The 27889-nt window shown below is 56.9% G+C and overlaps 4 protein-coding genes across 4 annotated transcripts; 1 reads left to right on the top strand and 3 right to left on the bottom strand.

Annotated features, from left to right (window-relative positions):
* Positions 1 to 1480: 1480 nt before the first annotated feature.
* On the top strand, positions 1481 to 2228 carry NGA_2130210 (uncharacterized protein; the record flags this gene model as incomplete). Its single annotated transcript, XM_005855933.1, has 1 exon — positions 1481 to 2228. A coding segment is annotated over one exon (748 nt), but the record flags the coding sequence as incomplete, so codon positions are not given.
* A 10365-nt stretch (positions 2229 to 12593) lies between these two features.
* NGA_2008610 (serine threonine protein) lies at positions 12594 to 14806 on the bottom strand (the record flags this gene model as incomplete). The annotated part of the gene is made up of 1 exon (XM_005855929.1): positions 12594 to 14806. A coding segment is annotated over exon 1 (2038 nt), but the record flags the coding sequence as incomplete, so codon positions are not given.
* Positions 14807 to 23411: 8605 nt separating this feature from the next.
* On the bottom strand, positions 23412 to 23935 carry NGA_2034300 (traf2 and nck-interacting protein kinase-like protein; the record flags this gene model as incomplete). Its single annotated transcript, XM_005855930.1, has 1 exon — positions 23412 to 23935. A coding segment is annotated over one exon (524 nt), but the record flags the coding sequence as incomplete, so codon positions are not given.
* Positions 23936 to 24084: 149 nt separating this feature from the next.
* Positions 24085 to 24244, bottom strand: NGA_2072300 (serine threonine protein kinase; the record flags this gene model as incomplete). The annotated part of the gene is made up of 1 exon (XM_005855931.1): positions 24085 to 24244. A coding segment is annotated over exon 1 (158 nt), but the record flags the coding sequence as incomplete, so codon positions are not given.
* Between the last annotated feature and the right edge of the window lie 3645 nt (positions 24245 to 27889).

Genomic DNA, 27889 nt, shown 5'->3' with positions numbered 1-27889 from the left:
CGAGGGTACTTTCCTGCGACGTACAAAGAGACAGAGCCCCACCCACAGCCTAGATCCAAGACGGTCATCCCATCCTCCAACTCCGCACGCCTACAATACAGTTCCAGCATTTCGGTTTCCGAATCCACGAAGCTCGTGTCGGCTTTCGGCCAGTATCCACAGGAATATTTCATCCATGGACCCAACATCAGTCGGTAAAGAGCCGTGGGTATTTCGTAGTGTTGTTCATTTGCCGCGCCCGTGCTCACGGCTATGGGCAGGGTCTTGAGCTCGTCGACGTAGGCCTGTTTAGCGGTCATAGTTCCCTCCAGACCGCGATTTTTGAAATCGCACAGCATGTCCCGTAGCATTGAACGAATGCCTGTGTTAATTTATACACGGACCGGTCGGAAGGAAACGTGAGAAAGAGGCATGTTGAAACTTAATGAATCATCACGTAGTTTTGATCGAGCATTCCAAGTACATAACAGCGGGCATGTGTCGGATGAGTCGAATGGCTGAGTAGGCCTTTGGGTGGAAGAATCGACGCCTGTATAACATACCGAGGCGAATTACGCTGTCCGGGACCAGGTCCTTCTCGACGATGGGTTGCACCTTCGGAACGATGTGCAAGTCCACGAAGTGATTAAAAGCGTCTACCATGCGTTGTGCCATTTGTCCTGCCTTCGTTGAGATGCACAAATTGTTTAAGTGGATACATAATTATTATATGATAAGTATGTAACAACGACAGGCATATCAGAGCGAAAGCGAAAGTGTTCAGGGCTACATCCACGCGTCGCTCAATTGCTTTTCTTTGCAATTCCCTGGTTTGACATTTCTATTCTATCAACGGACTGTGTGACGTCTTTTTCAATCTCTTGCTTCGAGCATTTTGCTCGAGGAGCTACATAGAATAGAGGAGGTTGCCGCTTTCCTCGCTGAGGAGGAGGCAAGATATCAATCTCCAAAAATGAAGACTTTCAGGACCTTGTCAAGACTTTTTTGTGTCCTGATTGTGTATATGTACTCAATCACGAGTGGACTGCGTGTCCCAGACCATGACCTAGCGTATCGTCCTCATACCCACCCCACACTTTCCACAAACGTAGGCAGTTGAAGTGTCTTTAACGAACACGAGGGGTGGGAGCCCCTCTACCGTGGCGACCATGCGATGTCGCAGGAAGGCGTCTCTGATGTCCTTGCCGCTGATCTTAGCTGCGATAGCTACTGTTGCGTCGACAGTCTTGCCATCCTCTGCGCCCGTGTCCCGCTCTCATTCCTTTCCGCTCCCGGTGGCTTGGATAAAGCATGCCCAGCAACATTCCTCCGTCCTCCCAGCCCCGCCCCCTCCTAGCTCCTGCATGTCCGCGTCGACTTCAACCTCGACCACAATGATGCATTCCTGGCCTAGGATGCTCTCACGGCGGCGTTTTCTGCCCGCGTACGGCGCCAGTGGGCGTGGTAGACGAGGGCAACCTTATGGCGGCCGCGGGGGAAGGGGGGGCGAGAGGCGGACTCTCAGGGAGGGGGGAAGGCGGGATCGACCTGTCGAACTGGACAAATCGACTTCTTGCTTTGAATGTGGCGATTTTCATCGCGCAGCAAGTGGATCCTAGCATCACCTTGATGGGCGCTAAGAACGACCAGCTCATCCGCCGGGGAGAGCTCTACCGCCTTTTCACCCCCATGCTCCTCCACGGAGACATCCAACACTTGATGGCGAACTCCTACACTATGTACAATCTGGGGCATTTCATAGAACCCCTCTTTGGTGGGCCCATGCAGTACTTGGCCCTGTACATCCTCTCCGGCTTGGCGGGCAATGCCCTCTCCTTCGTCTCCGGGCGGGCCCCCGTTTCCATAGGAGCCTCGACGGCCGTCTCGGGCCTTTTGGGCGCCGTCGGGCTCTTTTGCTACCGGCACCGGCACGTTTGGAATTTGGAGGGGCCTTTGCGCTCTGTCGCCCAGGCGGTGGTCATCAACGGGGTCTTGGGGATGAGCAGCGCCCGGATTGACAACTTTGGGCATCTGGGTGGTTTGGTGGGGGGGGCGGTCTGTGGCTGGCTCTTCGGTCCCCGGCTCGTCCCTTTGACGACCCGGGAGGGCGTATTCAGGGGCTACGTGAACAGTCCGATCCTGCAGACTGGCTGGGCAGCCCTGGGGAGACAAGTCCGGGGTCGGCTTGGGAGGCGCTCCGGGTTGGGGGCACCGCCTGGGAAAGGGGGAGCCCGGCAGGGATGGGCGCGGAGGGATGGAGGGAAGGAGGAGCAGCGGCCGCCTTCCTGTGGTAAGAAAGCAGCCTGGTGGGCGCAACTGGGGAAATTTTTGCACCGGGGAGGGGAAGACGGAGGAGGGGGAGGCACGGGGAGGCTGGCCTTCGTCGAGACGCCAGGGGGGGCCTGGGGAGGGAGGGAGAAGGGGAGAAGGAGCCAAGGTCCAGGTCGGTGGGTTCGACGTGGGGGCATGCGGGGTGCAGGGGGGCCGTTCACGACGGGATTGGCCGTGGAGGTGATGGTGGGCACGAGGACCGGGAGGGCAACGTTGGGTCCGTGGGGTGCCTGAAGAGGCCGCCGGGCGAGGGCATGCCACCGTCAAAGAAACTATGAACATACTCGTGATGAAACGTGTTCTATGCACGTTGTTGGGTGGAAAGGGGGGGGCGGAGGGTTTGGGGGCCGGTTTGGCCTCTTGGCTCTTTTTTTTCCGATGCACGCGATCTGTTTGGAAGCCGGGCAGTCCCACAGGAAGGACGGCTGCGGTCCGTCTGCATGGCAATCCTCCTGTGCAAGGCTTACCTCAACCGTCATGGCGTAAGAGTCTTTGGGCGGGGGAAGCACGGCCGGGGGCCTCGTTCCCAAGGCGCCTTTGAACCCCCCCCCCCACAGAGTAACGTAGAGCACGCGGCTACAGAGCGTTGAATTCGTCGTGAAGGTGGGAGGAAAGCAACGAAACAAGGCAGTATCTCCTCTTAAAGGGAAGTGGACGATAGTTCCTTCTCGACGACCGCAGCCTCCAAACACATCCCGGGCCTTCCACGCCGGTTGGCCCCTCTTCCTCTCGCCTCCCCTGCCCACGGTACCTCACTCACATAGATCACATTCATAACCACACATACGCACGACCGACGCCATAGCCCCTGCACGCCCCGACCGACATCTCGCCAGAGTCCAATTGTTACGGGCACTTTTTCCTCGTCTCCGTTCTGGTCGCACAGAGAGGGGCTAGACAATCCGGTTCGACGTGCGATCGAGGCTCTGGACTCCACCCTCTCAAGATGACATCCACTCACTCTAAAGCGGGCCCCAGGAAGCTTCTGGAAATGTCACGAGCCATTCTCCCACACTAGTGCTACCCCGCCCTAGATGTTCTCTGACTCGCTTCCCCGACCGTGGGCAGTGGAGGGTCACGGCATCCCCTCTCTCTCCCCATTTCTCCGTCGCAAGCCTGCCTTCCACTCCATAAGGCCCGTGGCCCACCCGACCTCCCCCCCTCCCTCCACATCCATCGTCTGCCCCATGTAATCAGCTGGAGGCTTCTCCTCTCCACGGAACCATAAGACGCCACGCTGTCCAGCCCTCCCCTCCCGCCGGTCCCTTCCTTCCGCTCCCCACCTGCCCATCCCCACCCACGCTTCCCCCTGCTCTTTTCCTCTATCTATCTCTCCTTGCTTAGTACTTGTATCCCTTCACGAAGAGGGTCTCGTCCGCGGACGGCTGGGAGCCCGCCACGTACTTGCCCAAGTTGGCCTCGCTGTTGGCCTGCGCGCGGGCCATGAGGGCTGTGCGTGCCGCGGGGACGTTCTCGGCCTTGCCCATCCACGCCTTGAGGCAGGATTGTTGGAGGGCGCGTCCGTAGGAGAAGGAGAGGGACCAGGGGCCCTTGCGCTCGCGCTTGTTGAGGGCGTTCAGGTTGATGGAAGCCTCCTCCTCGGACATCCCGCCCGAGAGGAACATGACACCGGGGACGGAGGAAGGGACGTGGCGTTCCAGGGTGCGGACGGTGTACTCAGCGATCTTCTCGGGGGTAACAGACTCGCCGCAGTCCGCGCCCGGGAGGGTCATGGAGGGCTTCAAGAGGGAGCCCTCCAGGAAGACCCCGTTGTCCGACAAGGCCTTGTAGACCGCGGCAAGCACACGCTCCTGGACGCGGGCCGTGGTGTCGATGTTGTGGTCGCCGTCCATCAAAATCTCAGGCTCCACGATGGGCACCAGGCCACCCTCCTGCACGGCCCGGGCGTACCGAGCCAGGCCCCAGGCGTTCTCCTGGATGGAAAGCTCCGAGGGAGCCCCGTCCGACGTGATCTGCAACACCGCGCGCCACTTGGCGAAACGGGCGCCTTGGGCGTAGTATTTCTGGGCGCGCTCCACCAGGCCGTCCAGGCCTGTGCACCAGGTCTCGACGGGGTGCCCGCCGGGGAGGGGGGAGAGGCCCATATCCACCTTGATGCCTGGGATCACGCCCACGGAGGCCAGGTTCTTGACGAAGGGGGTGCCGTCCACGTTGTTCTGTTGGGAAAGGGGCGGGCAGAGAGGAATTAGATGGAGGCTGCCGGGGAAGGCCTTCGGGGGTGGGAAAAGAGGCGGAGGCGAAGCGACTGCAACGGGTCTCACGCCTGCATGGTCCGGGACAGTTGCCAGCCTGTGGGCGTGACGACAACCTCCTCATGGTCCCCCCGAACCAAAGAGAGCGTCTGGGTACCGACCTGGAAGAGAGTCTCCTCGTACAGGATGGCCCCAGAGATAAAGTCGCCGAGCTTGGGGGTGGTGAAGAGCAGGCCTCGGTAAGCCTGACGGTTGGCCTCTGTGTTCTCAACCCCGATGGACTGCAGGCGCTTGCCAATGGTCTTGGTGGACTCGTCCACGGCCAGGATACCCTTGCCTGTGTACATACATTGAGAAGGAAGAGAAAGGTTCTCATGAATGGTGATAAGTAAAAGGGCGGTGATCAGTCTCGGCCTCGCCGTCTGTCATGCTTCCCAACCATCCAACACGATGGCACTTACTTCTGAGCCATATATTCACTAGATTAATTAAATACGTTCAGTCATGGTCGTTCGAATATCGATGGTGGGGTTTGGATCTTTCAACTTCCTCCCGTTACACAGGCGTTCCTCTTCTTGCCCCCGGCTTTATCCTTCCTAATTCATCCCCTCTATCCAACGTACCGGGGGAAGCAATCTTCTTGGCGGTCTCAGCAAGCTCGCTCCTGTACTTGTCCAAGGACATGCGCGGCACTTGGAAAGCGTTTACCGTGGCACAGGCGGCCACCAGGGCGGCAACGGTGACAAAAAGGCGAGCCATCTGAAGGATTATGGGAGTGTGACTGTAACCATGTGCAGGAACGATGAAACCAGGGAAAACGTGAGAAATGCGTGCATCATAACACATCGTACACCAATGCTTCAATCAAGATGTTGTAAAAGCGTGGGCACATTTTTATTTCTGGCAACATGGTGCCCAGTGGTCAGCGTCAAGACGATCCTCCGTTCGGCTCGCAGCGGCCAATCGAAGATCTCGACGATTTCAGTACTGAGAAGACCAAAGCTACAACAGAGTATCCCATTGACTATGCTGATGCTGCATGATTCAACAGGTTGGGGCCTGATCATGGTTCATTTTTACTTGTGTACGTTGCTTGCGTGTTGTCGTACCCAAAAGATAGAGCGAGTGGCCCTGGGCCGGAACGGGAGAACACTGTACATATGGTTCGTTCTCACAGGAAAAAAGGCATGTCCGCCACCACACACAGCTATCTATCCATGCGCTTATCGTCATACACACCGCTGCTTTAGGTTCACTTACAAAAGAAAAGAAAAGCATGTGCCTGATCAAAGCATCGAGCGGGCGGGGCGACGCACAGCCAGAAAGATACGGAGAGTGACTGATCTTCTCTGAGCAACGGTAGGGACAACGCTTGAAAGCCTTTTTCCACATGGCACACACGCCACCAAGGGTCCCCCTACCCATCAGCGTGCTCAAGCATGTACGAAGGCCATGGAATGTCTTGGCTTGAGCGACGGTGGCCCTCTTAATGTGCGGTGTTCGGTCACGGGCGCCGCCAACGTCACGGCCCTCCGAGTGACCTTGATACCGGCGGACATGCTAAAAATGCTCGAGTCCACGCTCTGCGTCACTTTTCCTCGCCTTGGCACGTAAGCGACGGGCGATGTGAGTGAAGGAATGCGAAACGGCAAGTTGGCCGGACCTTCATTGTACCCTCGTGTCTTTAAATTCTCCCTGGTTGTGATATTTTTTACCAAGAATGTTGTACGTGGTACACAATTATACCTGCCTTACTGACTTTTCAAAGGCTTGAAAGGAGACCCTGTGGGGCTTGACCTTCCCCAAATGAAAAATATCACACTTTTTATTCCTTCACACCTTACACACATCTCTTGTATACCTCTCGTTGTCGCAAGTGTGTCGCGATGAAGGCTTTGACAAACACACGGTCCCACTCGCGACAAGCAGGGCTTGCAACAGCTTTATGGCCCACTTTGCACCCGCTGGCGGTGGAGTGACGGAGACAAGACGAGCCTCCATGCACATGGACATGTCCATGCCGCATCTTTGATGGAGCCATGCACTGGTGTTAACATCGTGAAAGGGCAGCATATACGTCCACGGCATGGGAAAGCGAGCGCGCAAGGCGGGAGGGAGCACGCCTTTGGAGCCCAGAGCAGCAGCCACCCGGACAGAGCCAGATTCCACCACGACAGCCGTGGCCCCCACGACGCGTGGGTCTTCCCCTTCGTCGCCGGGAAGCAGTCCATATCGGTCTGAGGGCCGTCCGTCCATGGCAAGGGCCCCCTTGCCCGAAGATGTGGATGGGCGAATATCGCCTGAACCCGCCCCCCCGTCCCTGGTCACGGCAGCCTCGGCACCCACCTCGGACCCAACTATCCCGCATACGTCCTGTGAATTCAGCCCCCATCCCCCACCTGCCCTCCCACCCCCCGCTCCTGCTTGTGCCACCGGCAAGGAGCGCCTGGCGCCCGTCGCGGCCCGTGACTACACCCTCTTCCTACGCCGGCCGCACCGCGGAACGCCTCCTCCCCCCCGTCCTCCTCCTCCCCCACCTCCGGCCCCGGACACGCACTACCTGCTGCGTACCAAGGACGCTTTCTCCGCCTACTTCCGGGTATTCTTGCGTCAGTGGGCAGGTGTTCCTCTCCTGCCCCTCCCCTCCCCCCCACCCCCGCCGGCCTCTCCAAGCCACCCTTCCCCCCACGCGCCCGGCCTGATCACCACGGGGGTCCTCCGGGACCACGTCCGTGGCGGGCTTCGATGCCTGTCTCACCTCGAGCTCCTACACGTGGCGCGACAACAGTGGTCCCACCTGTCCCGTCGCCGCCGTCGGCCTTATTTCCGCCTGGGGCCCTCCTACCGGGAGGGTCGAGGCGGGGTCCACCCGTCCTCTCGGCGCGTGGCTGCCGAGGCATCGCGTCTCGCCCGAGGTTATGCGGCCTTCCAAGCGCGGGAGAATGCCCCTCCATGGGCAGGACCGGAAGGGTTGCCCTTGGCGCCCAAAGTGAAGTCCCTGGCCGCCTGGGAAATGCGGCGGGGGCGGATCCCAGTGGTGGAAGCGCAAGCACGGATCGGGAGGATGACGGAGGGGGAGAGGCGGAGAGGTCAACAGGCGGTCCGGGAGGAGAAGGAGGAGTACGATAGGGCGGTGGAGCGTTTTTCTGCCAGGCACGGACGGGGAGGAACCGAGGAAGGGATGGAGGGGGCCAGGGGGCGAGGCGCGAGGGAAGAGGAGGGAGAGGTTGGGCAGGAGGAGAGGGGAAGAGAACTGAGGGAGGAAGAGGAGGAGGAAGGGGGGGTCGGGGGGAAGACGAGGAGGAGGAGGACGACGAGGACGAGGACGAGGACGATGATGACGTCCCTCTGGGTGTGCTTCTGAGCTCGACTCGAGGGAGGCGTCATCGGCGCTCTCTTCCATGATATCCGGGAGAAACGAGAGCCCGAGTCTTTTCGTGCCTAGGATGATGACGATAATAGGGCATTGTGCACAAAGGGAAGGAAAGGGTTTGCCGTGGTAAGGACGACGCGGGAGTGCAAGCCATGCGAATCGGAGTGCTAGCGAGGCAGCAATGCCATGGTAGTCGGTGTAATTATCAGGAAATCAACATGTATTGCGGCCTGCGTCACCGGCTCGCGAATTTTGAATATGCGACAGTTGCTTTCCCGGGCACGATTCAAAATTTGCTTTGTGTTGTGTCTACTTGTGTGGTTGCAAGGCGCCGGAATAAGCCTGTATCACGCGTGCGTCTGACACGTCGATCTAGTAACATGCTTCCATCCAAGTGCTCATCCGGAGTGCACAGTATGCCCTCTTACTCCCGCACTCATGCATCCAGCTCAGAGTTCCATCCTTATTCTCCCTGTCCTCACAATCTTAACGCTGACACCCTGCGCGCCCTGTGCAGCGAAGCACACCGATAAGCGGCTGTACAGGCATAATTTTACCATGCAGTTTTCTTTACCATGCAGTTTCCTATTACATTCTTATCATGCATCTCCCTTATTCCTTCCCCCTCCGCCTACGCTCCTACTCACCCATTGCCGCCAGTCGTGCCACCACTTCTACGAACCCGGGACGGTCCCCCGGTTCCTGCGCCCAACAGGAGCGGACCAGGGCCTTGTAATCTTCGGGACAATCTTCGGGCAATTTCGGTCTTTCTTTTCGGTTGATCACCGCGGCCACCACTTGGACAGGTTGCAGTCCTTCGTAAGGAATCGCTCGTGCGGCTATTTCCCACAGAATGATCCCAAAGCTGTACACATCCGCCTTTTCCGTGTATTGGGTAGAGTTGATCACCTCCGGCGCCATCCAATGGTAGGTGCCACACTGCATCGTCATGATGTCCGTCAAAGAATGCGGTTTGAAACGCGACAAGCCAAAATCCGTAATTTTGACCACCCATGCCCGGTTCAAGAGCACGTTCAAAGACTTTAAATCCCGGTGGATCAAAATCGGGTCCCGACTGTGCAAATATTCCATCCCTGCGGCCAATCCCTTCGCAATCGACAGTCGTCGGCTCCAAGCTATCTCCGTGTAGGGCGGCCCTTTCTCATTCACTACCATAAACAGATTTCCTCGGTGACAGAATTCCGTCAAAACTGCCACCGGATCTACACAGGTACCGACAAAGGCAATGATATTGGGATGATGCAATTCTCGCAACAATGCCACTTCCGATTCGAAGTCCCTGAGGCTCTTCTCCGCCATGGGCAGATTGTTCTGAGTGACCAATTTTTTCACCGCCACGTCCTGCCCCTGGACCGTGGCCCGATAGACAGTGGCAAAGGCCCCGTGGCCAATCACCTCCCCCCAGAGAATCTCGTCCAGAGCAATCATGGGCCCATGGGCGTGGAACGCGTGCAGGCACGAGGACAGGGCCGAGGCGACAGCTGGCTTCAAGTTCGCCCGCCACGCCTGGGTGCGCGCTTCCCGACGCCGGGCTCGGAGGAGCTTGTCCTGCTGCGGGTTCACCGGGACCGTGGGGGTGGATGAAGAGGACGGAGGAGGCGGGGCGGGGGGCGTGGCAGGCGGGTGCGGAGGAGGGGTGGGCGGGAGGAAGGTGGTCCTCGAGAGGGCAGGGCGGACATCCCACGAGAGGGATTCGAGCTCTCCTCTCTTCCCTTTGCTCTCGGCGTCTTCCTCCTTCTGTATCGGTCTCCCTTCCTTCGTGCCCGCGCCAGGCACAGGGCCACTGAAGCCGTCCCAGGCCCCGACCTCCATCTTCTCGGCCCGCCTCTCCTCGCCCTCCACTTCCCTGTCTCCTATCAGGATGGGGTCGATCCTCCCCCCCCCCAAGGCCTGTCAGGCATGACGCCGTCGCCGAGCCGAAGGCCGCCGCTCGTAGGAATCCGCTCCCATTCGTGGCACTCGCCATCCCCTCCTCCCCTTCCTCCTCCCCTTCTTCCGACGAAGACGACGACCAGGACAAGAGATCCCTCCGACTCATGTCGATCCCTCCCTCCCGCCCTCCGCCCCTCCCTCCTTTCCTCCCTCCCTCCACATCCTCTATCATCGACAGCCTGGGCGGTAGTCCCTTCATCGGCCCCCCTTGTGGCAAGCCAGAGGGCATCCCAGCACCCTCCTCCCCATCCCCCTCGGAACCCTCCCTCGACCTGATCCATACCTCCTCCCCTTCCTCCCTCCACCACCCCCTGCTTTTCCTTCTGCCGCTTACAGATCCCCACCTTCCCTCCCGTCCCCCCAAACGTCCCTTTCCGTCCTCTCCTTTGGCCTCCCCCCTTTCCTCCCCTTTCCCATCCCGAGCCCCGCCCTCAGTCCCCAACGGCCGCCGCAGGCTCTCCTCCTCCGTCACGCTCGACGGCATGAACCACACCTCTTGTTCCTTCCCTTCCTCCCCTTCCCGTGCCTCTCCACGCAAGGAGGGTGGCAAGGTTCTTGACAGTCGTGAGGAGGACAAAAGAGAGGAGGCCGAGAGAAGGGGGGGCTGGGGGGGGGCTGCACTAGAGGAGAGGAAGGTGGGTAGTGGATAGGGTGGTTTCCCTTGGTCGTCACCCTCCTCTCTTTCTTTGAGGGGACTTCCTTCCTCTCCTTGTGGCGGCAGGGGCGTTTGCTCAGGCGGTAGTTGTTGCGATGGTGGCTGTGCTTGTTGCTCTTGTCCTGGTTGTGGCTGTGGTGGTGGCTCTTGTTGGAGCGGCTGTAGCACTGTCTGTCGCTCCTCCACCTGCTCTTCCTTCCGCTGAGAAAAAAGCTGAGGAATGCTTGAAGACGGCACGGGCGGAGACGGGGTAGGAGGTATTTGATGGGATGAGGCCCCAGGCGTGGGTGAGGGGCGGGCAGAGGAAGCGGCGGAGGAGGAGGAGGAAAAGCCCACAGTATCGTGAAACGTCTCCCACCCTGCGGTCAGGCTGGCGGGAGGGGAGGGGGGGAGGGAGGACGAGGGGGGGAGGGCAGTCGGGGCGGTGGAGAGGGGGGAAGAGGCCTGAGAGGGACGGCGGAGGGGCGTGAGATTGGCGGGAGTGAGGGGCAGCACGCCCGTGGAGGGGGAGGGGGAGGGGGTGGCCTGTCTAGGAGGGGGGGTTGCCGCCCCAGCGACGCTTCCCCCTGCCGCCGGGGCCGCGTTCGGCCAGGGTGCAGTGTCTCGGGCCTTGGTCAGACCGGTAGTGTCAGAGAACGTAGTGCTTTCCAGGGAGGAAGGCAACGAGGGAGGCCCCCCTACCGGCTCTCCGTCCGACCCCAACCTCCGAGGCATCCGCGTATCCCCTCCTTGCCCCTTCCTCCCCCTCCCTTTCTCCCCTCCTCGTTCATCCTCGCCCGATCCAGGAGCCCGAGTCCTCGCATGGGGCTGCGCATGGTCAATGGCTTCCAGCAGAGGGCACCGTCGAAGGCCACTGGATCCCGGACAGGGAGGATCGGCATCCTCTTCATGTTGCGCACCTCCACCACCTCCTCCGCGGCCCTATAAAAGACACGAAGGGCCTGGAGCTGCGATTCGTACTGCTCACGTAAGGCCAAAAGGATGGATACGCGCTCGCGCCAGTCCACCGGGGGGGGAAGGGGGACGCTGTCTTGTCGGAGATGATCCTTCTCTTGCGAGTGGGAGCGCGCCTCCCTTGGACCGGTGGAGCGGTGGAGGAGGGTGGGAGGATCGGGGGGCGAGGACGAGGAGGAGGAAAGAGGGAGGATGCCTTGACTCGAGGCAGTGGCGCCCATCTCCTTGGGGCGTTCATGGGGGAGGGCGGGAAGGAGGAAGGGGAGGGGGAGCCCGGCCGACGCCCGGGCGGAGATCTCGAGCAAGGAGGCCAGGAGGAAGGTGCAGGCCACGAAGATGGTGTAGGCCTCTTCGATCAAGGGCAGGCGGGCCCAGCGCGCGGTGACGGCGACGGACTCGTTCTGGACGGCGAAGAGGAAACCCGTGGTTTGGAGCAGGGATTCCTGCATGGTCAAGAGCCGCGTGAGCGCCTGTAAGTCCTCCTCCTGCCCCGAGACGGGGACGGTCTCGTAGCCAAGCATGGTGGGAATGGCGGTAAAATGCATGGCGAAGGCAGGGTGGGCCTTGTGGAAGTGCAATTTCTGCACCAAGAGACGGGAAAGTCGTGCCAACAAGTTGAGCGACGCCCCGTCCACGTGCTGGCGCTTGTGCTGTTGGCTCGGAGGGGCCGTGTACCCTGCCCCCAACGCGTGGGACCCGCCCGATGCCCCCGAAGACGCCGGTGTCGACGCGGGCGTGGTCAATGCCGTGGATAGCGTGGTGTAGCCCTCGGCGCGGGCGGCGGGCGGGAGCTGCTCCTCCAAAGGGTCGCTGGCCACGCGGCTCCCAATCTCTTCCCACCGCCGGCCCATGTCCGCCAACACCCCCATGCAGGGGGTGCACGTCGCCAGAAAATTGCGGGGCCCCTGTTGAAGCACTTTCAGGGTGGTGATCAAGGCCTTCAAGGCCACGATCGGGTTCGTAAAGACGGGGCGCTGGGAGAGGACCAGGAAAAAAGTAGACGCAGGCATGCCCCCCTCCCACACGGCCAGGACGAGCTTCCGCACGTACTTGGCCTTGGGCTGCCCTGCCTCCTTGCTCGTTGCCTTGACCACCCAACTTTTCTTCCCCGTCTCCCCCTTGGCCCCCATGATGGACCGCATCCGCCGGTGCCAGAGCGCCGAGAGGGCCCCCTTGGCGGGCGGGCGGCCGCTCGGCTCGTCGTCCAAGCTCTTCAAGGAGGACGCGGAGGAGGAACGAGGCATCGCGCCCGAGCCCTCGCCCACCAGGGCGCCCAAGGGCAGCATGCGTGGGAGGGGGGCGGCGCTTCGGTCCACTGTCGCCAGCTCTGCCAGGTCCATACCATCATCCTTCGCCTCAACACCCGGGCCCTTCGGGTCCACCGCCTCCACTCCGCCCACGCTCGTCCCCCGGCTCAGCCCCCACACCTGCCTGGCCGCCTTGAGGCCCAAACTGCTGCTCCCGCTCCCAATGCTGCTGCTGCTCCTCCGAGGGCGCATGTCGCCCTTCGTCTTCCCTCCCCCCCTACGCCTCGACCCCTCCATACCTCCCTTACCCTGCTCCGGGTCGCATTCTTCCCATCCCCGCCGTCGCAAACGTTCATCCTCCTCCCAGATCGACAGCGCCTGGCCCATGCCCACGAAGCTCAGGCTTCGGGACCCCAGCCCGTTGCTAGCCTCGCCTCCTTCCCGGCATCGCCCAGGCACACTCCCGTGTCGCTCGAGCCCAACCAGGTGGGAAGGGGAGGAGCTCGCCGACAGGGAGCCCGACAGAGTCGACGTCCTGCTTCCCTCTCCCCGGTCCCGGGACGCCAGGCGGCCGGCCTCCTCTCCGCCCCCCCCTACCCCGGGCCTGGTCCGTGGCCACCGGGCCGGGGGCCCGAGCATGTCTTCCAAGGACGAGAGGGACGTGGGGGGAGGAGCCTGCGGTCGACTCGCCCGCAGGGCAGCCTTGTCTGGTGGCGTGGCCGTGTCGTACAGCCCCAGGAAATCCTCTTCTCCCGGCCCCCGTTCCCCTGGGCAGGTGCCGCTCGCTCTCCCTTTCTTTCCCCCCTTCCGCGGGTGCGAAGCCCCGGACGGCGACGGCGACGGCGACGCGGAGCAACCCAGTGGCAAAGGGGCAGGGCACGGAAGGAGAGGGCCAAGGGCGGGGAGGTCGACGTGGCGGCCGATTTCTCCACTCGCCATGAGTTCGCGCACTTTTTCCAAAACCTCGGCTGCCGTGGCCCGGTCTTGGGGACGGGGCTGCAAGCAACACTGGAGCAGGGTCACCAAACCGGGAGAATAGGGCGGGAAGGACTGCTGCCCATTCGTGCCAGGGATGGGGAGGGAGGGAGGGACGACGTACTTTCCGTTCAAGATGGCCATGGGAAGGACCATGCCGGCCTTGTCCTCGAAGGGGGTGACCCGCCAACAGAGCCGATAGAGCAGCACTCCTAGCGCCCACACGTCCACAGGCACACCCACGGGCTGCTGCGAGTATAAATCCACCTGCTCCGGGCTCCGGTAGGCCAGGCGTGTGTGTCGTTCGATGTCCTCTCGCGCGATCTCCACCTCGGCGCTGTTCCGCAGGGGCCCAGTCTCCATTGTACTGGCCCCCAGACCGCAGAGTTTGACCCGCTGCCCATTGCTTTCCGTCGACAACACCAAGTTCTCCACCCGGACATCCCGGTGGGCGAGGCCATGGGCGTGGAGGTGGACAAGGGCGGCGCAGGCGGAAGTGAAGACGTTGAGGACGTCCCGCTCGGCCAAGGGTTCTTTGCGGCGCTCAGCACCTTCCAACAAGACGTGCACCGTGCTGGGGCAGTATTCAGTCAAGAGATAATAAAGCGTGAAGCCTCCTTTGCCGGTATTGGCACCGCCTTCTCCGCCTGCAGGTGACACGTGTTCAATACGCGAGCCTATGTATGTGATAAGGTGGGGATGCGGGGGGAGCCTGGCATGCTGCTCCAATTCCATCTCCGCCGCCTTGTTCATCGCCACATCCCCTTTAGGCACACGGTTGACTTTGATCGCAAATTTTCGCCGCGCTTCATCCTCGGCCAAGTATACGGTCCCAGTCCCACCGGCGCCTAAGCAAGACTTGACTCGGAGGGCATGCCCTGCTATGACCAGGGTTGATGAGATCGGCAGCACATTGCTAGACCCGCTACCAACGCTTCCAACATTTCCCATGTGAAGTGAAAAATCGGAATTGAAGCCACTAAAGTGCCCTGGGCCAGACCATGATTGGGCCTAAATGGGTTGAAAGGTCTTGGCTACTGCAAGTCTGCTTCCTCCATGGCGAGCATGTATGCGGTGGCTACTTTAATACAGTCGACGTCAGCATTCACGCTCACACTAACCCTATGATGTGTGTGATGGAATGTGTTGTGTGGTTTGTCAGGTGATGAGTTTTGACCCCACGGAGGGTCTCCGTGACTTCATATGTCGGGCTGTACATATGCGATGGTGTCATCCTTATTACCAGTACCTTATTGCCAGTACCACGACTCAAAAGAAAGTTTGTCCCCTTTTTACATCGAACAACCATGCGACCAACGGGAAAAAAAACAAGTTCGTACCCCCAGGCACGTGACGCACGCCTGTGACTTCATCGTGATCGAAAAGACTTCCAGTAATGGTGTCCTTTAAGGAGTGAATTTTACGCGATGTCGCCAATCGAATATTTCCTTCCAAGCCGAGCAGGAAAAAAGGAGGGCAGGGACGCGGCACACCACTTTCCTTTTTCCTCACATTCCCGGCATGTATGGTCGCTGGTGCCCTATATATCTGAAGGGTATTCTAATAGGAGCATGCCTGATGTGTGATATTTGTTAATTTGTGGTATGGTGGTGCTTGTTTTGCTCTCCATGTGGCACTCTCGCTCGGAGTGCGTGCCCGTCGACCCGATCTTGCCTGGCCCATGACGTGTTCACATTTCCTGTCAAGCGTCTGGCACAGCGCACCACATGATAGACCCGGGCGACTGCTCACCTTGCAACATTTTTCGTACTATCAGCATTTTTTTGGGGAAACGGAACCATGCGAACGACCGTGTCTGCTTCGATTTATGCCATACTTCTGACAGCAACCGCCGCTCCTGTCTTGGCGGACTTCTCCTTTGACAAGGTACGCTTGCTTTTGTTCACAGGGATTATTGTACACTTCGTATGATGAACTGAAGGGCTGTAGATGCTTTGAAGATGCAGCATTATGTTTCGAAGGGCCAACTTTAGATTTCAGGCGTCTCAACTGAAGCGGCTGAAGCGGCAAGAGAGAGTAACCTCAAGTACCGTTTGGACCGCGAAGCATTCAGTGTTTACGAGAGCCAAAAATGCAATCTTTTACGAGTGCAATCACCGTCTTTGACCCTTTACATTTTGTAGGCCTGGTTTCATGGAGGCGATGGAGGCGCCTGTAAGACTGTGGTCCCCCAGAACCCTGTAAACTTGCAGGAGTATGCAAGCAAACGCTGGTACATCCATCAGCAAATGGCAACACAAGCCGGAAATCCTAACGGAGAATGGAACTTCTGGTAGGTAGTGAGGTCTGAAATCGCACGGGGAACAAATTGGAGACGAAGGAAATGAAAACGTGTCAGAGGACTAGGCACGCCAATGAACTTCTCTCCCGCACACACAGTGTGTATGCAGAGTATACAATCAAGTCCCCCAACAACGTAGCTGTTCACAACTATGCCAACGAAGGTGGTGTCAACAACATCATTCGCGAAGCGGACCTCTGCGCTACTGTCCGTGATCCCGAAAATGATCCTGGTCGCTTGGCTGTTGGTCCGTGTTTCCTTGAGTTTGCCAACCGACTGCTTTATGGACCCTACTTTATCGTGGCTTACGACGAAGCCGAGGGGTACGCCTTAATCTCGGGAGGTTCTCCTACGATACCCACAAAAGATGGGCTTTGCACGACTCAACGTGGATTCAACAATGCGGGGCTCTGGATCTTTTCACGATCCAATGTTCGCGATGAGGCTTTGATACAAAAGTTGCGTGGAATTGCTGTGGAAAAGGGCTTTGATGTGGACGTATTGGAAGACGTCCAGCATGAAGGATGTACTTACCGGCCTTCGTCAGAACCTGCGGGGCTGCGTACGTAACTTGAGCAGTAGGAGGACGATGCCGCACATATTCGCTAGGACTCAGATGAAATTAAATGTTTGATTCATCCAGTATGCTGCGATGGCAGAAAAAATTACAAGAGATAGCTCGTGGGTCTTGAGGGTATTCTCAAAAATGCTTCAGGTTGGTTCGAGTCTAATGCTACCACAAAGATGCCATGTACCCTCAAAATAATCGAAATGTCGACGTTTACTAGTGATGGTATCATTGCGGAAGCTTACTTGACTTTTCGTAATTTGTTGTTGTCCTTCCATTGAAAGTGGAAGAGTAGTGGCTGAAACTTTGTAGCTTCTATGCTACCATAACCCGCTTCATATTCCCGATGACAGCTACAGTCCACTGCACAAAGTTTGCTACTGCGTTAAAGTTTATGTAGATATTATCAAAATTTCCAGTTCGGGCCTTATCCAAATTATCGAAGCATAAAAGTACACATGCTGCGCTTTTGGGGGTGTACGCTCTCCCTTCTTGAAGTTCGCTGGGGCCCCATGAGCGACAATTTATGGCATGGTGACCTCCACTATTGTGTCCTGAAAACTTTCACCGATGCAATCCATCAACCTCTCACAGGCCAGCTTCATTTTATCCAAGGCATAGCGGGTTTTGTTCCTCCAAAATGCTAGAGCCCTACTGCCTCTCTGCACTGATACGCTCGACCTCCCGCCTCCTGGGTGTGAGGGGCAGGAAGAGCTTGCCATGTCCTTCATATACCAGATATCGGCGGCCGTTTGCGAAATATGCGTCCTCAACTACGGGAGAGCAAGATTTGTCGGGTTTCGAGCTGCGACAATATGGCAAAGATGATCCGCCACGTCTGACATGCAAGACTTGCTCGCACATCTTGTATGACAACCCCAAGGTACGGATTGACGAGCGGTACGAAGGGACCAAATTACTTGGAGCCACAGGCATTCATTCACGCAGGTCGTGAGTGTTATCGATGTATTACTTTAAGTCGCCTCCCTCTTTTTTGTCACCAGATCGTGACGGGCGCTGTCGTCACCTCCCGGTGCCCCCAGACGGGCGACTCCCTCTTCCTTCTGTGCCGGCGTGCCATTCCACCACGTCGAGGCTATTTCAATCTTTGTGCGGGGTACATGGAGAAAGGCGAATCCTTGGCTGAGGCCGCAGCACGCGAAGCGCGGGAGGAAGCTGGTGCCCAAATAGACATCGGTCAAATTTTAGGGATCTTTGACATCAGTCACATAGGACAAGTGCACATATATTTCAAAGCGACCCTCAGCAATACGGACATCGAACCGGGCTACGAGAGTCTGGATGCGCGTCTGGTACGGTGGGACGAGATTCCATGGGGCGACTTGGCATTTCCCACCGTCTCCTGGGCCTTGATGGCGTGGGAGAAGCAGGCGGCCTTGGGGGGGGAATGGGGAGGGACGCCGTTTCGGAATCCTGTGCTCTCAGGATATGAAGGTAGCACAAATGTCTGGTATCGCCCGGATAAAGGCGGATTGGTGCACGACGAGTCGTGGATGCGTCGGGAGGGAAGGGAGGAAAGTGTGGGGTCCGCGGGAGAGAGGCAAGGGCGGGGTGGAGCAGGGGAATGCAAAAAGAGCGCACAGGAAACGCATGAGAGGGACAGGTGAGACACGGGAAACAACAAATCCACATGAGTAGCCGCGAGCCGGTCCTCACTTCGGACGGCACCCGAGGGTGTCTCTGTCAGGCACCCACTGCTCAGGGTGGCTACGACTACAACCGATCGTCCGAGAGCGATTTGATTTCATTTCTTGAAAGATGGGGGTACTTTAAATGTTCTCCGAACCCCGAACCCAGCCATATACAAAGCGGGGGTTTCAGCCTCTGCCCTGGAGCCCCCAAGACTTCTTCTGTCTTCCCTCCCGCCCTCCCACCTCATCTCACCACCATGCTCTTGGCTTCTTCTCCCCCTTGATCCCCGCCACTCTTCCCCATGCCAGCCTCGCTTCCCTCCCCCACGTCTGCTCGAATCCTCCTCCCTTCCCTCTCCTCCTCCTCCGCCTCCGCCTCCTCCTTCTGCTCCCAGCTAACCAAGCCAAAGCCCGCAGCCACTGCGACGGCCCCGAGCACCTCCTTGAGCCCTCCATGCGCCTTACCCAGGGCAGCGTCGGAAAGGAAGGCGAGGGGAATGGTGAGGGAGAGACCGACGGTGGCCACGGTGGGGGAGGTGAGAACGATGGACCGGGCCCACAAATAGTCAGAGAGGACGTTGTCGGCCAGGCCGTTCAGGACGATGAAGCCGAGAACGGAGAGAGACAGGCCCGCGAAGACGGAGGGCAGGGCGCGGGTCAGGAGGAGGAGGAGGGTGGGGGGAAGGAGGAGGAGGAGGGAGAGGAGGCCGACGTAGCCGAAGAGAAGCTGGAAGGAGACGCTCCTGTCGTCAGGGACCAACACCCTCAGCGCCGTCGTATACACGCCGTACATGATGGCGGCGAAGAGGCACAAGGCATCCCCGGCCACGGAGTTCGTTCCCTCCCCGTTCCGATCCGCCAACCCGACCAAGACGGTCCCCCCCATGGAGAGGAGCAAGCCCGCCATTTTCACCCAGGCAAAACGCTCCAGGCCTCGGCAAGTGGAGAAGAGGAATGTCCAGAGGGAGGACGTGGTGGAAATGATGGTGTTACTGGTCACGCTGGTGTGTGCCAGGGATAGGTTGTAGGAGAAGTTGGCGATGAAGAAGAGGGGGAAGACGACGACCGCTGTCCGAAGCGTTTTCAGGTGACTCCAGCGCAGAGGTTCAGTGGAGGACGAATATTCTTCGGCCTCAGCCGGGGCGCTTCTTGCAGATGGGTTTTCCAGCACGGTAGATGGAAGGGGCAGTTCATCAGGGATACGGGCCATAGGGCCCTGACCGGTGTCTTTCCCATTGTGCACAGTCGAGTAGAGGACGTTTGGTCGCCGCTCATGAGCGCTGGCGGAGCTTTCCAAGGTAGGATCCCGCCATGGGGGATTTTTCGTCCATCCTAACCGTACACACAGGTATGTCCATGGCAGGTAGACGCTGAAAAGACTGGTGCAAATGAAAGTAAGAAGGAACGGCGACTCGAAGTGCATATCCGTGTAGATATGCTGGATGAGAACAGAAGCGCCAGCCCAAATGATAGCCACAAGGAATATAAAAAACAGCCCCAACGCGTAAGAAGCAGAGCGTTTAGACCCAGTGAAGTACCGATGGACCATGCTTGTAGGAGAGGCGACAAAACGAAAGGTGAAGAGAAGGCTCAAGAAGTTTGGCAAAACAGGCCAGGGTGCAAGCAATTATCGCGGGCAAAAGAGCAACAAATGAATTGCGGCGAAAGCTTTCGCTGCTCCTGTTGATTTCTGAAGCTAATTTACACGATTGAGAGGAGAGGTAGGGCTTGCAGTAAGACCTTGCCAGGGTTCGATGTCAATGCAACCATTCGCCTCTCGACTCCATCAACAGCATAAAGATCTAGAGGCCCATCGATCCTCCCTCGCACCCGCAACACGCGGTGTCCACACTGGACAGGGCATAGACGGGACTGCCGTCGTATGCAGCAGGCGAAGGTTCTTTTTCCATCACAAGCGGGCACGCGTCAGCTGTCGATCGCCGAAAGGGAAATTCGTCGGACCACATTGCGACTTGAAGGGGCCTGCCGCAATATTGGGACAGGATCTTCTGATCCGGTGGGAACGTTTTGAATGCAATCCACAATTTTTCATACTTCACTTGCGTATCTCCCGTCCCGAATCCACGAAAGCCCCCGGTTCATGTTCAGAAAAGCAGCTGCGGCCCGCTATCGTACCGTCGACTCTTTTCTTCGTTTCATGTCATCATCTTCTGTTCGACCGCAGCAACGTTATGCATTTCTCAGCGACTTAGGTTTGTCGCAAACAACAACACAAAAAGGCGTTTGCGATGGTTATTCCTGGTACGCTTCAGGTCCCAAACATTCGCAAATTAACCCTGCAACGGGGGAGGTGATTGGGACAGTAGAGTTCGGTTCTGGGGACGACTATGAGCGAGCTGTCAAGGCCATGCTAGCGGCCAAAGAGAAGTGGGCACTGACCCCGGCCCCTGTCCGTGGCGAGGTCGTACGGCAGATTGGCCAACGCATTCGAGAAAAACAACATGCACTTGGTGCCTTAGTTTCTGCAGAAATGGGGAAAATTTTACCGGAGGGCATTGGCGAAGTCCAAGAGGCAGTTGACATTTGCGACTTCGCCGTGGGTCTCAGCCGCACTTTGAATGGCTCGGTCATTCCCTCCGAGCGTCCAGGCCATTTCATGATGGAACGTTGGAATCCATTGCAGGGTTGTGTAGGCATCATTTCCGCCTTCAATTTTCCCTGCGCCGTGTATTTTTGGAACGTGGCACTGAGTTTGGTGTGTGGCAACGTCAACCTCTGGAAACCCGCAGAAACGACCTCGTTGGTCGCCATCGCGTTCGTCAAGCTCGTCCAAGACGTCCTGAAGGAATCAGGGCACGACCCGGCTGTCGCCACGTTGGTGTGTGGACACGGCAAGGAGATTGGAGAGGCTCTCATTCAAGACCCCCGCATGGAGCTGGTATCATTCACGGGGAGCACGACGGTAGGTCGCCACGTGAACCAGGTCGTGGCCGGGCGTTTTGGACGCGCGCTTTTGGAACTGGGAGGGAACAACGCAATGATTATTGATCGGGACGCAGACCTCGATCTTGCCGTCAGGGCTGCCCTCTTTGGGGCCGTGGGAACGGCAGGACAACGATGCACGAGCCTCCGGCGTTTGTTTTTGCATGCAGATGTGTATGAGGAAGTGTTGGGGAGGTTGAAGCAGGCGTACGCCTCGGTCAAGATCGGGGACCCTTTGGACTCGCAGACGTTGTGCGGGCCTCTGCACCGTCCGGAGGGAGTCAAACTCTTTACAACGACCGTCGCCAAGGCCCTGGAGGAAGGGGGAAAGGTGCTGGTGGGGGGGCAGCCCTGGCACGGCGTGGAGAAGGGAGGAATGCTCTCCCATGGTAATTTTGTGCAACCAACCGTGGTGGAAGTCCCGGCCACGGCGAAAATTCTGGAAGAAGAAGCCTTTGTCCCCGTCATGTACGTGGTGAAGATCAAGGATTTGCAGGAAGGGGTGAAGATGAACAACAGCGTCCGTCAGGGGCTGTCCTCCGCCCTTTTCACCTCCTCTCCCACAAGCATGTTCGAGTGGACCGGGCCCACGGGCTCGGACTGTGGCATCGTGAACGTGAACATTGGGACAAGCGGCGCTGAGATCGGGGGCGCGTTTGGGGGGAACAAGGAGACGGGGTGGGGCCGGGAGAGTGGGTCCGACGCGTGGAAGCAGTACATGCGTCGATCCACCTGTACGATCAACCACAGCAAGGAGCTACCTTTGGCGCAAGGTATTAATTTTGGAGGGGGCAATGAAAATGGTGGCGAGGGGAAAATAATGGACTGAAAAGATCATTATTCAGCGCAAGTAGAGAAAAAGAGTAGGACATGGGGGTGCGTCCGAGATGTAAAAAAGAGGCGAGTATAATAAGAAGATGAAGAATGAGGAAGGAAAGGGGCCCGGATAGAATATGTACAAGAAAAGATTAAATAAAGGCACGTGGTAGAAAGGCGAGTGTCGTCAAACAAGCAGACCACTATGCTCGACAGCCGAGGATCACAAGGAAATATGAGCATGTCTTGTGGTAGTAAGGCGATGTGTCACGCGAAAATATGGGCAATCCTTCAAAAGAGGTAACATTTATCCTGTCTAGACTATTTTAGGTTTGTTTCCAGATTGAAATAACATGAAAAGATTTCAAAGATGAAAAAGAGAAAATCGAAGACAAAAGAGTTTGAGCAAACCAAGTCATGAACTCTTGCATTTGCCACAGCAACTTGCAATTTCCTTAATCAATATATTTTGCGACACTTGATTCCTACACTTGCGCAGCGGACGGTCTGAAAACGAAGCACTATACGAAGCACTATACCCGACACGTGCAAAAGGAGATGACCTCCCTCCCAACACTCTTTCCTTCCCACTTTTAAAGTGTAGCACGGTTGTGATTGATTTGAAAGCATGGTGCGTCACGGGGAATAAAATCTACAAGCATTAAACATGTACCTTACGTGCCTGCGTTCTTTCGTCACAATCATCTTTACAGGAGCTTTCTCTGAAGCACACGTAAGTCATAACCTCCCCGCCTCATCTCTCCTACACAACTCATCGATTCTCTTCATCGTCTCGCACTCAAGCAAGTATGCCTCCGAAAGTCAACCCGAACGCTGGTAAATTTCTTGTTACCTTCTGTGTTGGCTTGACAGCGGCAGGACTCGGAGTGGCCACGGTCTACTTGCCTTATTTCTCAGATGACGCCAAAGCAAGGACGGCGAGGGTGCAACAGGGTAGACTTCATAAGGAAGAGCAGGCTCAGCAAATGCCTTCTGAGATCGATGACAGCAATATTACGCCGACAAGCGGAACTCCAGCTGGGAGCATGTGGAAAAATATGAAAAATAAGTAGGCATGTGCGGTACAGGAAGAAAATGCTTCATCGGTCTGCTACGTAGTACAATTTCATTGTGTTGCTCTAGAGATGCAATCATCTTCTTAATTTATAAAAATTTCCAGGGAATGGGTTCCCACCAATTTGCACATTAGTATCCTTTACCGTACACTGCGGCAAGCTGCGCTGGACATTATCATCACTACGAGGTACCTCGCCGGCCCCTGGCCACGCCATCGCCACCCCTGACATTTTTACATAAACGCACAACACGGCACATTTCGCTTCTCCTTTTCTCTACCTTCTAGCCCGTCCGGGCTTCCTTGTCCCTCCTTGTCCTCCCTTTCCGATCCGGTAGGCGGTGTCAAGGGAGGAGGTCCGTCCGTTGTATCAACGTAGGGGAGACCGGCCAGGGCCTCTCTTAGGTGCTCCCCCACGTATCGCTCATCCAAATGGATCTCCTCCGCCAATGTCCGGACCATGACAGGGGTAAGCAATGCCTTGGCGGGGTGGGTTTGGAAGTAGAGGGTGACTTTATCCGCAACGTTCTCGAGTTCCCGCTCGTTGAGGTGCACGTAGGCCTTGGACCGTATGAACGGATGCTGCAAGAGAATGTCAGCCGAGTCCCGTCGATGCGGATCTTTGCGCAAGCACGCCTCGATAAAATCCCGAAACTCCGGCGAGAACCGTTCGGAAATCCGAGGGGCCGGCTCGTCAATCACACTGGCCGCAATCAGGACCTCATCGTCTGCCACGTGGGCGAACGGACACTTGCCTTCTGCGATGGCCCAGAGCGAGAGCCCAAAGCTCCAGATGTCACCCTTAATGCTCCAACGCCCTTTGAGAGGCGGCGTGCTTGGGACTGGGGCTGTGGCCTTGCGTCCGTCCGCTTGCGTGGCCTCTTCGGCTACTTCTCCCTCGATCTCCTCGTCCTCCATCTTGGAATCCAACATTTCGGGCGGAACGTACCGATTGGTTCCAACCGTCTGCGATTTGACCTTATCCAGGCTTGCGGCCAACCCAAAATCAGCCAGTTTTACGAAATTTTTGGAGTTGATCAAGAGATTGCCAGGCTTGACATCCCGATGGATTTTGCCCTGGCTGTGCAGGTAACTAAGGCCTCGCAACACGTTGTAGGCGATCTTGGCCAAGAGAGCTTCGTCCCGAGAACCTCCCTTGTCGACTAAATCTTGAAGCGACCCGCCGTTCATGTATTCCATGACCAGGCGGATCTGGGAATGGTGCTTGTAGGCATCGTAGAGGCTGACAATAAAAGGGCAGTACTCCCTTCCCCCCCCCCCTCCCGCCGTGGTCGTCAGGGAAAAACGACACGGGTGCACTCGTGTTGAGTCGTCTGCAATGCGCTCTCGGATCATGACCTGGTTGCTCAAAAGCTGTTCGAGTTCGTGGATGGCTTGGCTGAGCTTGCTCGGCTTGTCGATGGGCACCTTTTTGACCGCCACCATCTTCATGGTCGGGAAATGCAAAGCCTTGACCACCTCCACAGAGCCGGCACCGCGCCCCAGAAACCCCAGCTCTAGGAGATTGTCCCCCGCCTCGTCGAGAAGCCCTCCCGCGGGGGGGTAGGAGGTGGAAATGCCAGGCCTCGGCGGCCCAGTCACAGACTTGGGGAGAGGGCGTTGGCCGACGCCGCGCCCCGGTCGACGGACGGGGCTGTCGCCCTTCTGGGTGTCTTGGCTAGAAATGCTGTCGGAAGGGTAAGTGTACGTGCCTTTGCTCCCAATCGCAAAGCGGTGGGCCACCTGAATATGGGCCGTCACGCGTCCATCCCGGCCTTGGACATTCTCGTAGCGAACAATGTCCCCGTCTGACGTCTGCAGGATGGCCATCCCGCTCCTATCGTCCACGTAAGCCACCCGTCGGAGGCCATCGCTTTCCAGGGGCTGGCAGCTGCCTCCGCTGCTGCTGGTCGGGGCCGTGCTACACGAGCCCGCAAGGAGAGCTTCCTGCCCCAAATCAGCACCTCTGCCGGTATGACTCATTGGTAGCTCCTGTAAGTTCAGGCGAAGGAGGCGTTGGACGCGTTGTCCGGTCCTGCTGGGACCAGGTGTTTGTGGTGCGGGCGGAGGGGGACACCCGGGGAGGTATGCACCCAAGCTGTGCTCCTGAGGCAATGCGGCTCCAACGGAAGAAACGTGCGCATTGTCCACCGCGTCAGCAATTTCTCCTGATACACTCTCTTCCTCCTTGAGCAGTTCCGCTGTAGATTTCAAAAATCTCACGGTAGTCGTGCTAGACAAGCTGCTGTTCGTCCACGAGGAACACGAGGCGATAGTATTTTGCGTGTCCTGTAGGCCGCGCCTCGAGACGTCTTCGCCGATGACCACCGCCCCCGTGGTGGTGAATGAGACCATTGAGCTGTCGTCCGGTGATAATGGCCTATAGACGCTGGATGTAAGTGGTGCTGTTTTCCATGGCAAGGAGCGGCCGGAGACTATGTCATGTGAGCTCCCTTTCTTACTGGGGCTGAGCGCGATCGTGTCCTCCAAAAGAGCCAGTCTATGGATATCCGAGAGGGTAGAGACGTCAACATGAGGCATGGGGATGGTGGATCCTTCAGAGGACTGCGCTTCAGGTCGTAAGGGGGAGATGGACGCAAAGCTGCTTCCTTTGAGAAGCAAGTCGCCATTCGTGCAGCCTGTCATATCTACCATTCCAGAGAAGGGAGTGGCGAATGACGGATGAACGGGACCATTTATGTTGCTAAGTGTATATTGTGGTCCGTTCCATTCATGCGATTGCGCTATCACACCAGGCGTCGTTGCCGTTGTGGCTGACTTGGAGTGGATCGGCTGTACGCTTCTCCCAGTGCTCTCCTCTGCAGATATCAGCTCTGTCGTCTCGTGTTTCAGCAGACGATTGTTGTCTTCTTTTTCTTCGGTAGAATCCATTTGTACTAGTGTTTAGTTGGAAGCAGTGCCCGTTCACCTGACCCAAAAAAATATTAGGGGGTTGCACACACGGGGTCAGGTAGTATGAGAATGGCGAAAACAAGTATAAGGGTCAGTCGCACATTTCTACTTGTCGTACCGCATCAAATAACATTCATAATTCCAATTCGTGGGGATTCCAGGAAGGAGTCATTCGAGCAATGCACACGACGGTTCGAGGCGCGGTGAGACAGAGATTGCCCGGTTCAAAGCACACCGTCCCTCTGTTCCTCGCTTGCAAAATCAAACAATGCACCAGAGGGACGAAGAGTGCATCCACTAGAGCTATTCAAGAGAGGCTTCATATGGTACAGATACTAGTTCACACTGTAAAATGGCACAGACTTATCCTTTGTCCAGAGCGAACTCGTGAAAGAATCCAGACAAAAGCTCACGCGCCGAGCGCAGGAAACGAAACTTTAAATTTTGAACTTTCAAAAGTTCAACCAAAGTGAAGCCTACCTATATACCTCCTGCATTCGATGTGATGTGAAACACCTCGCTCGTTCCATGCTCTATCTATACAGGCTAAAATAACTCCAAAACTATCTTATTTTCAGGTATCGTGGCTTAGGACTGAATCGGTATCGAAATTCCTAAAATGGTGTCGTCGTCCAAGAGAGGAACTGCAGGACCAATAACCAAACACTCGCGGTCCTAAAATAGCAAAGTGAACCGCCGAAAGATACGATTGTGATCTTACCTGCTGAAATATCAAAAGCATTTCACATTCGTGCTCGACTTTAGCGGTGTTCTGGGGGAGAGAAAGTTTCCAGGTGGGATTAAGTAACTCTTCTCCTTCGTGGTCGACATTCCCGTTCCTTTGCTAGTCGCTTGGAGCACTGCCACTCTGCGTCGGACAAGCCTGTCATACCTTCTCTACACATCCTTATTTAAACGCAAATACGAATATTTGTACAGAATACATCTTTGTGTTACCATCCCCGCTTCTTATCATGAAAAGAGACGACCGGCGCAGTTGGCTTTTTCCATGGTGGCACGGAAACAGCTTAAAACCTATTTTTACTCAACCATAGGCGACTTACTGGAAACTACATTGCAAGGGATAGAGACAAGCGAGGAGAAAGAGGAGCGCAAAGATGATACATTGATGACTAAATGACAAGATCGTCGTCAGTCTGCTTCAGACAAGGCTAATTACCCATAGAATATCACGGCCACAGACAGTTTACATGCCGATGTCAAGGTTTGTTCATGGCCGACTCTAAAACAATCATCAAAAAATGTAGACAGAACAGCTTCGTTCACCATTACTTCTTTGATTTGCTTTGAAGCTGAAGCGAGTAGTGCGAGACTCCGATAAACCATGAGAGATGCCTCGTAAGATAATGTATCATCATAAGAGTAACAGTGGTTGAACACCACACACAATATTTCGAGCTCAAGGTTTGTTCGTGGCCGACTAATGAAAACGCAAGAAATATATGTAGACAGAACGACTTGTTCACCATTACTTCTTTAAATGCTCTAAAGCCGAAGCGAGTAATGCAAGACGCCAACAAACCATAGAAGGCATCTTAATAAAATCATCTTAATATTGATGATCGGATGCCACACACAGGACAGCACCTACGTAGCACGAACACGTCAGAATCGAAGCCGAAGGTCGTAAAATTTCGAGACAGGTGATACACGGAACATAGAAGTTGAATAGCACGAACACAGTTGAGCCGGCGTTAGCACGGTAAACGTCGAGTTAGTCTCTCAAGAGGATAAGGTACACTCTGGCAGATCAATGTATCACTTTGACACATGTCGCATACATTGCGATTCATTGATGATGCGGACTCTGCCATCCTAAGGGCTCGGACGGGGCTCGAGAATGTTTGTCGGGCCGTACGCCTTGCCCTTGTAATTTACCGTCAGGGTCGCCACGCCTTCCATCTCATCGTAGCTAATCA

Source organism: Nannochloropsis gaditana (genome assembly GCF_000240725.1).
Source record: "Nannochloropsis gaditana CCMP526 unplaced genomic scaffold scaffold072, whole genome shotgun sequence".
In the NCBI taxonomy this organism is placed as follows: Eukaryota; class Eustigmatophyceae; order Eustigmatales; family Monodopsidaceae; genus Microchloropsis; species Microchloropsis gaditana.
The sequence above is the reverse complement of the archived record's forward strand: the minus strand, read 5'-3'. Positions and strand labels throughout refer to the sequence as shown.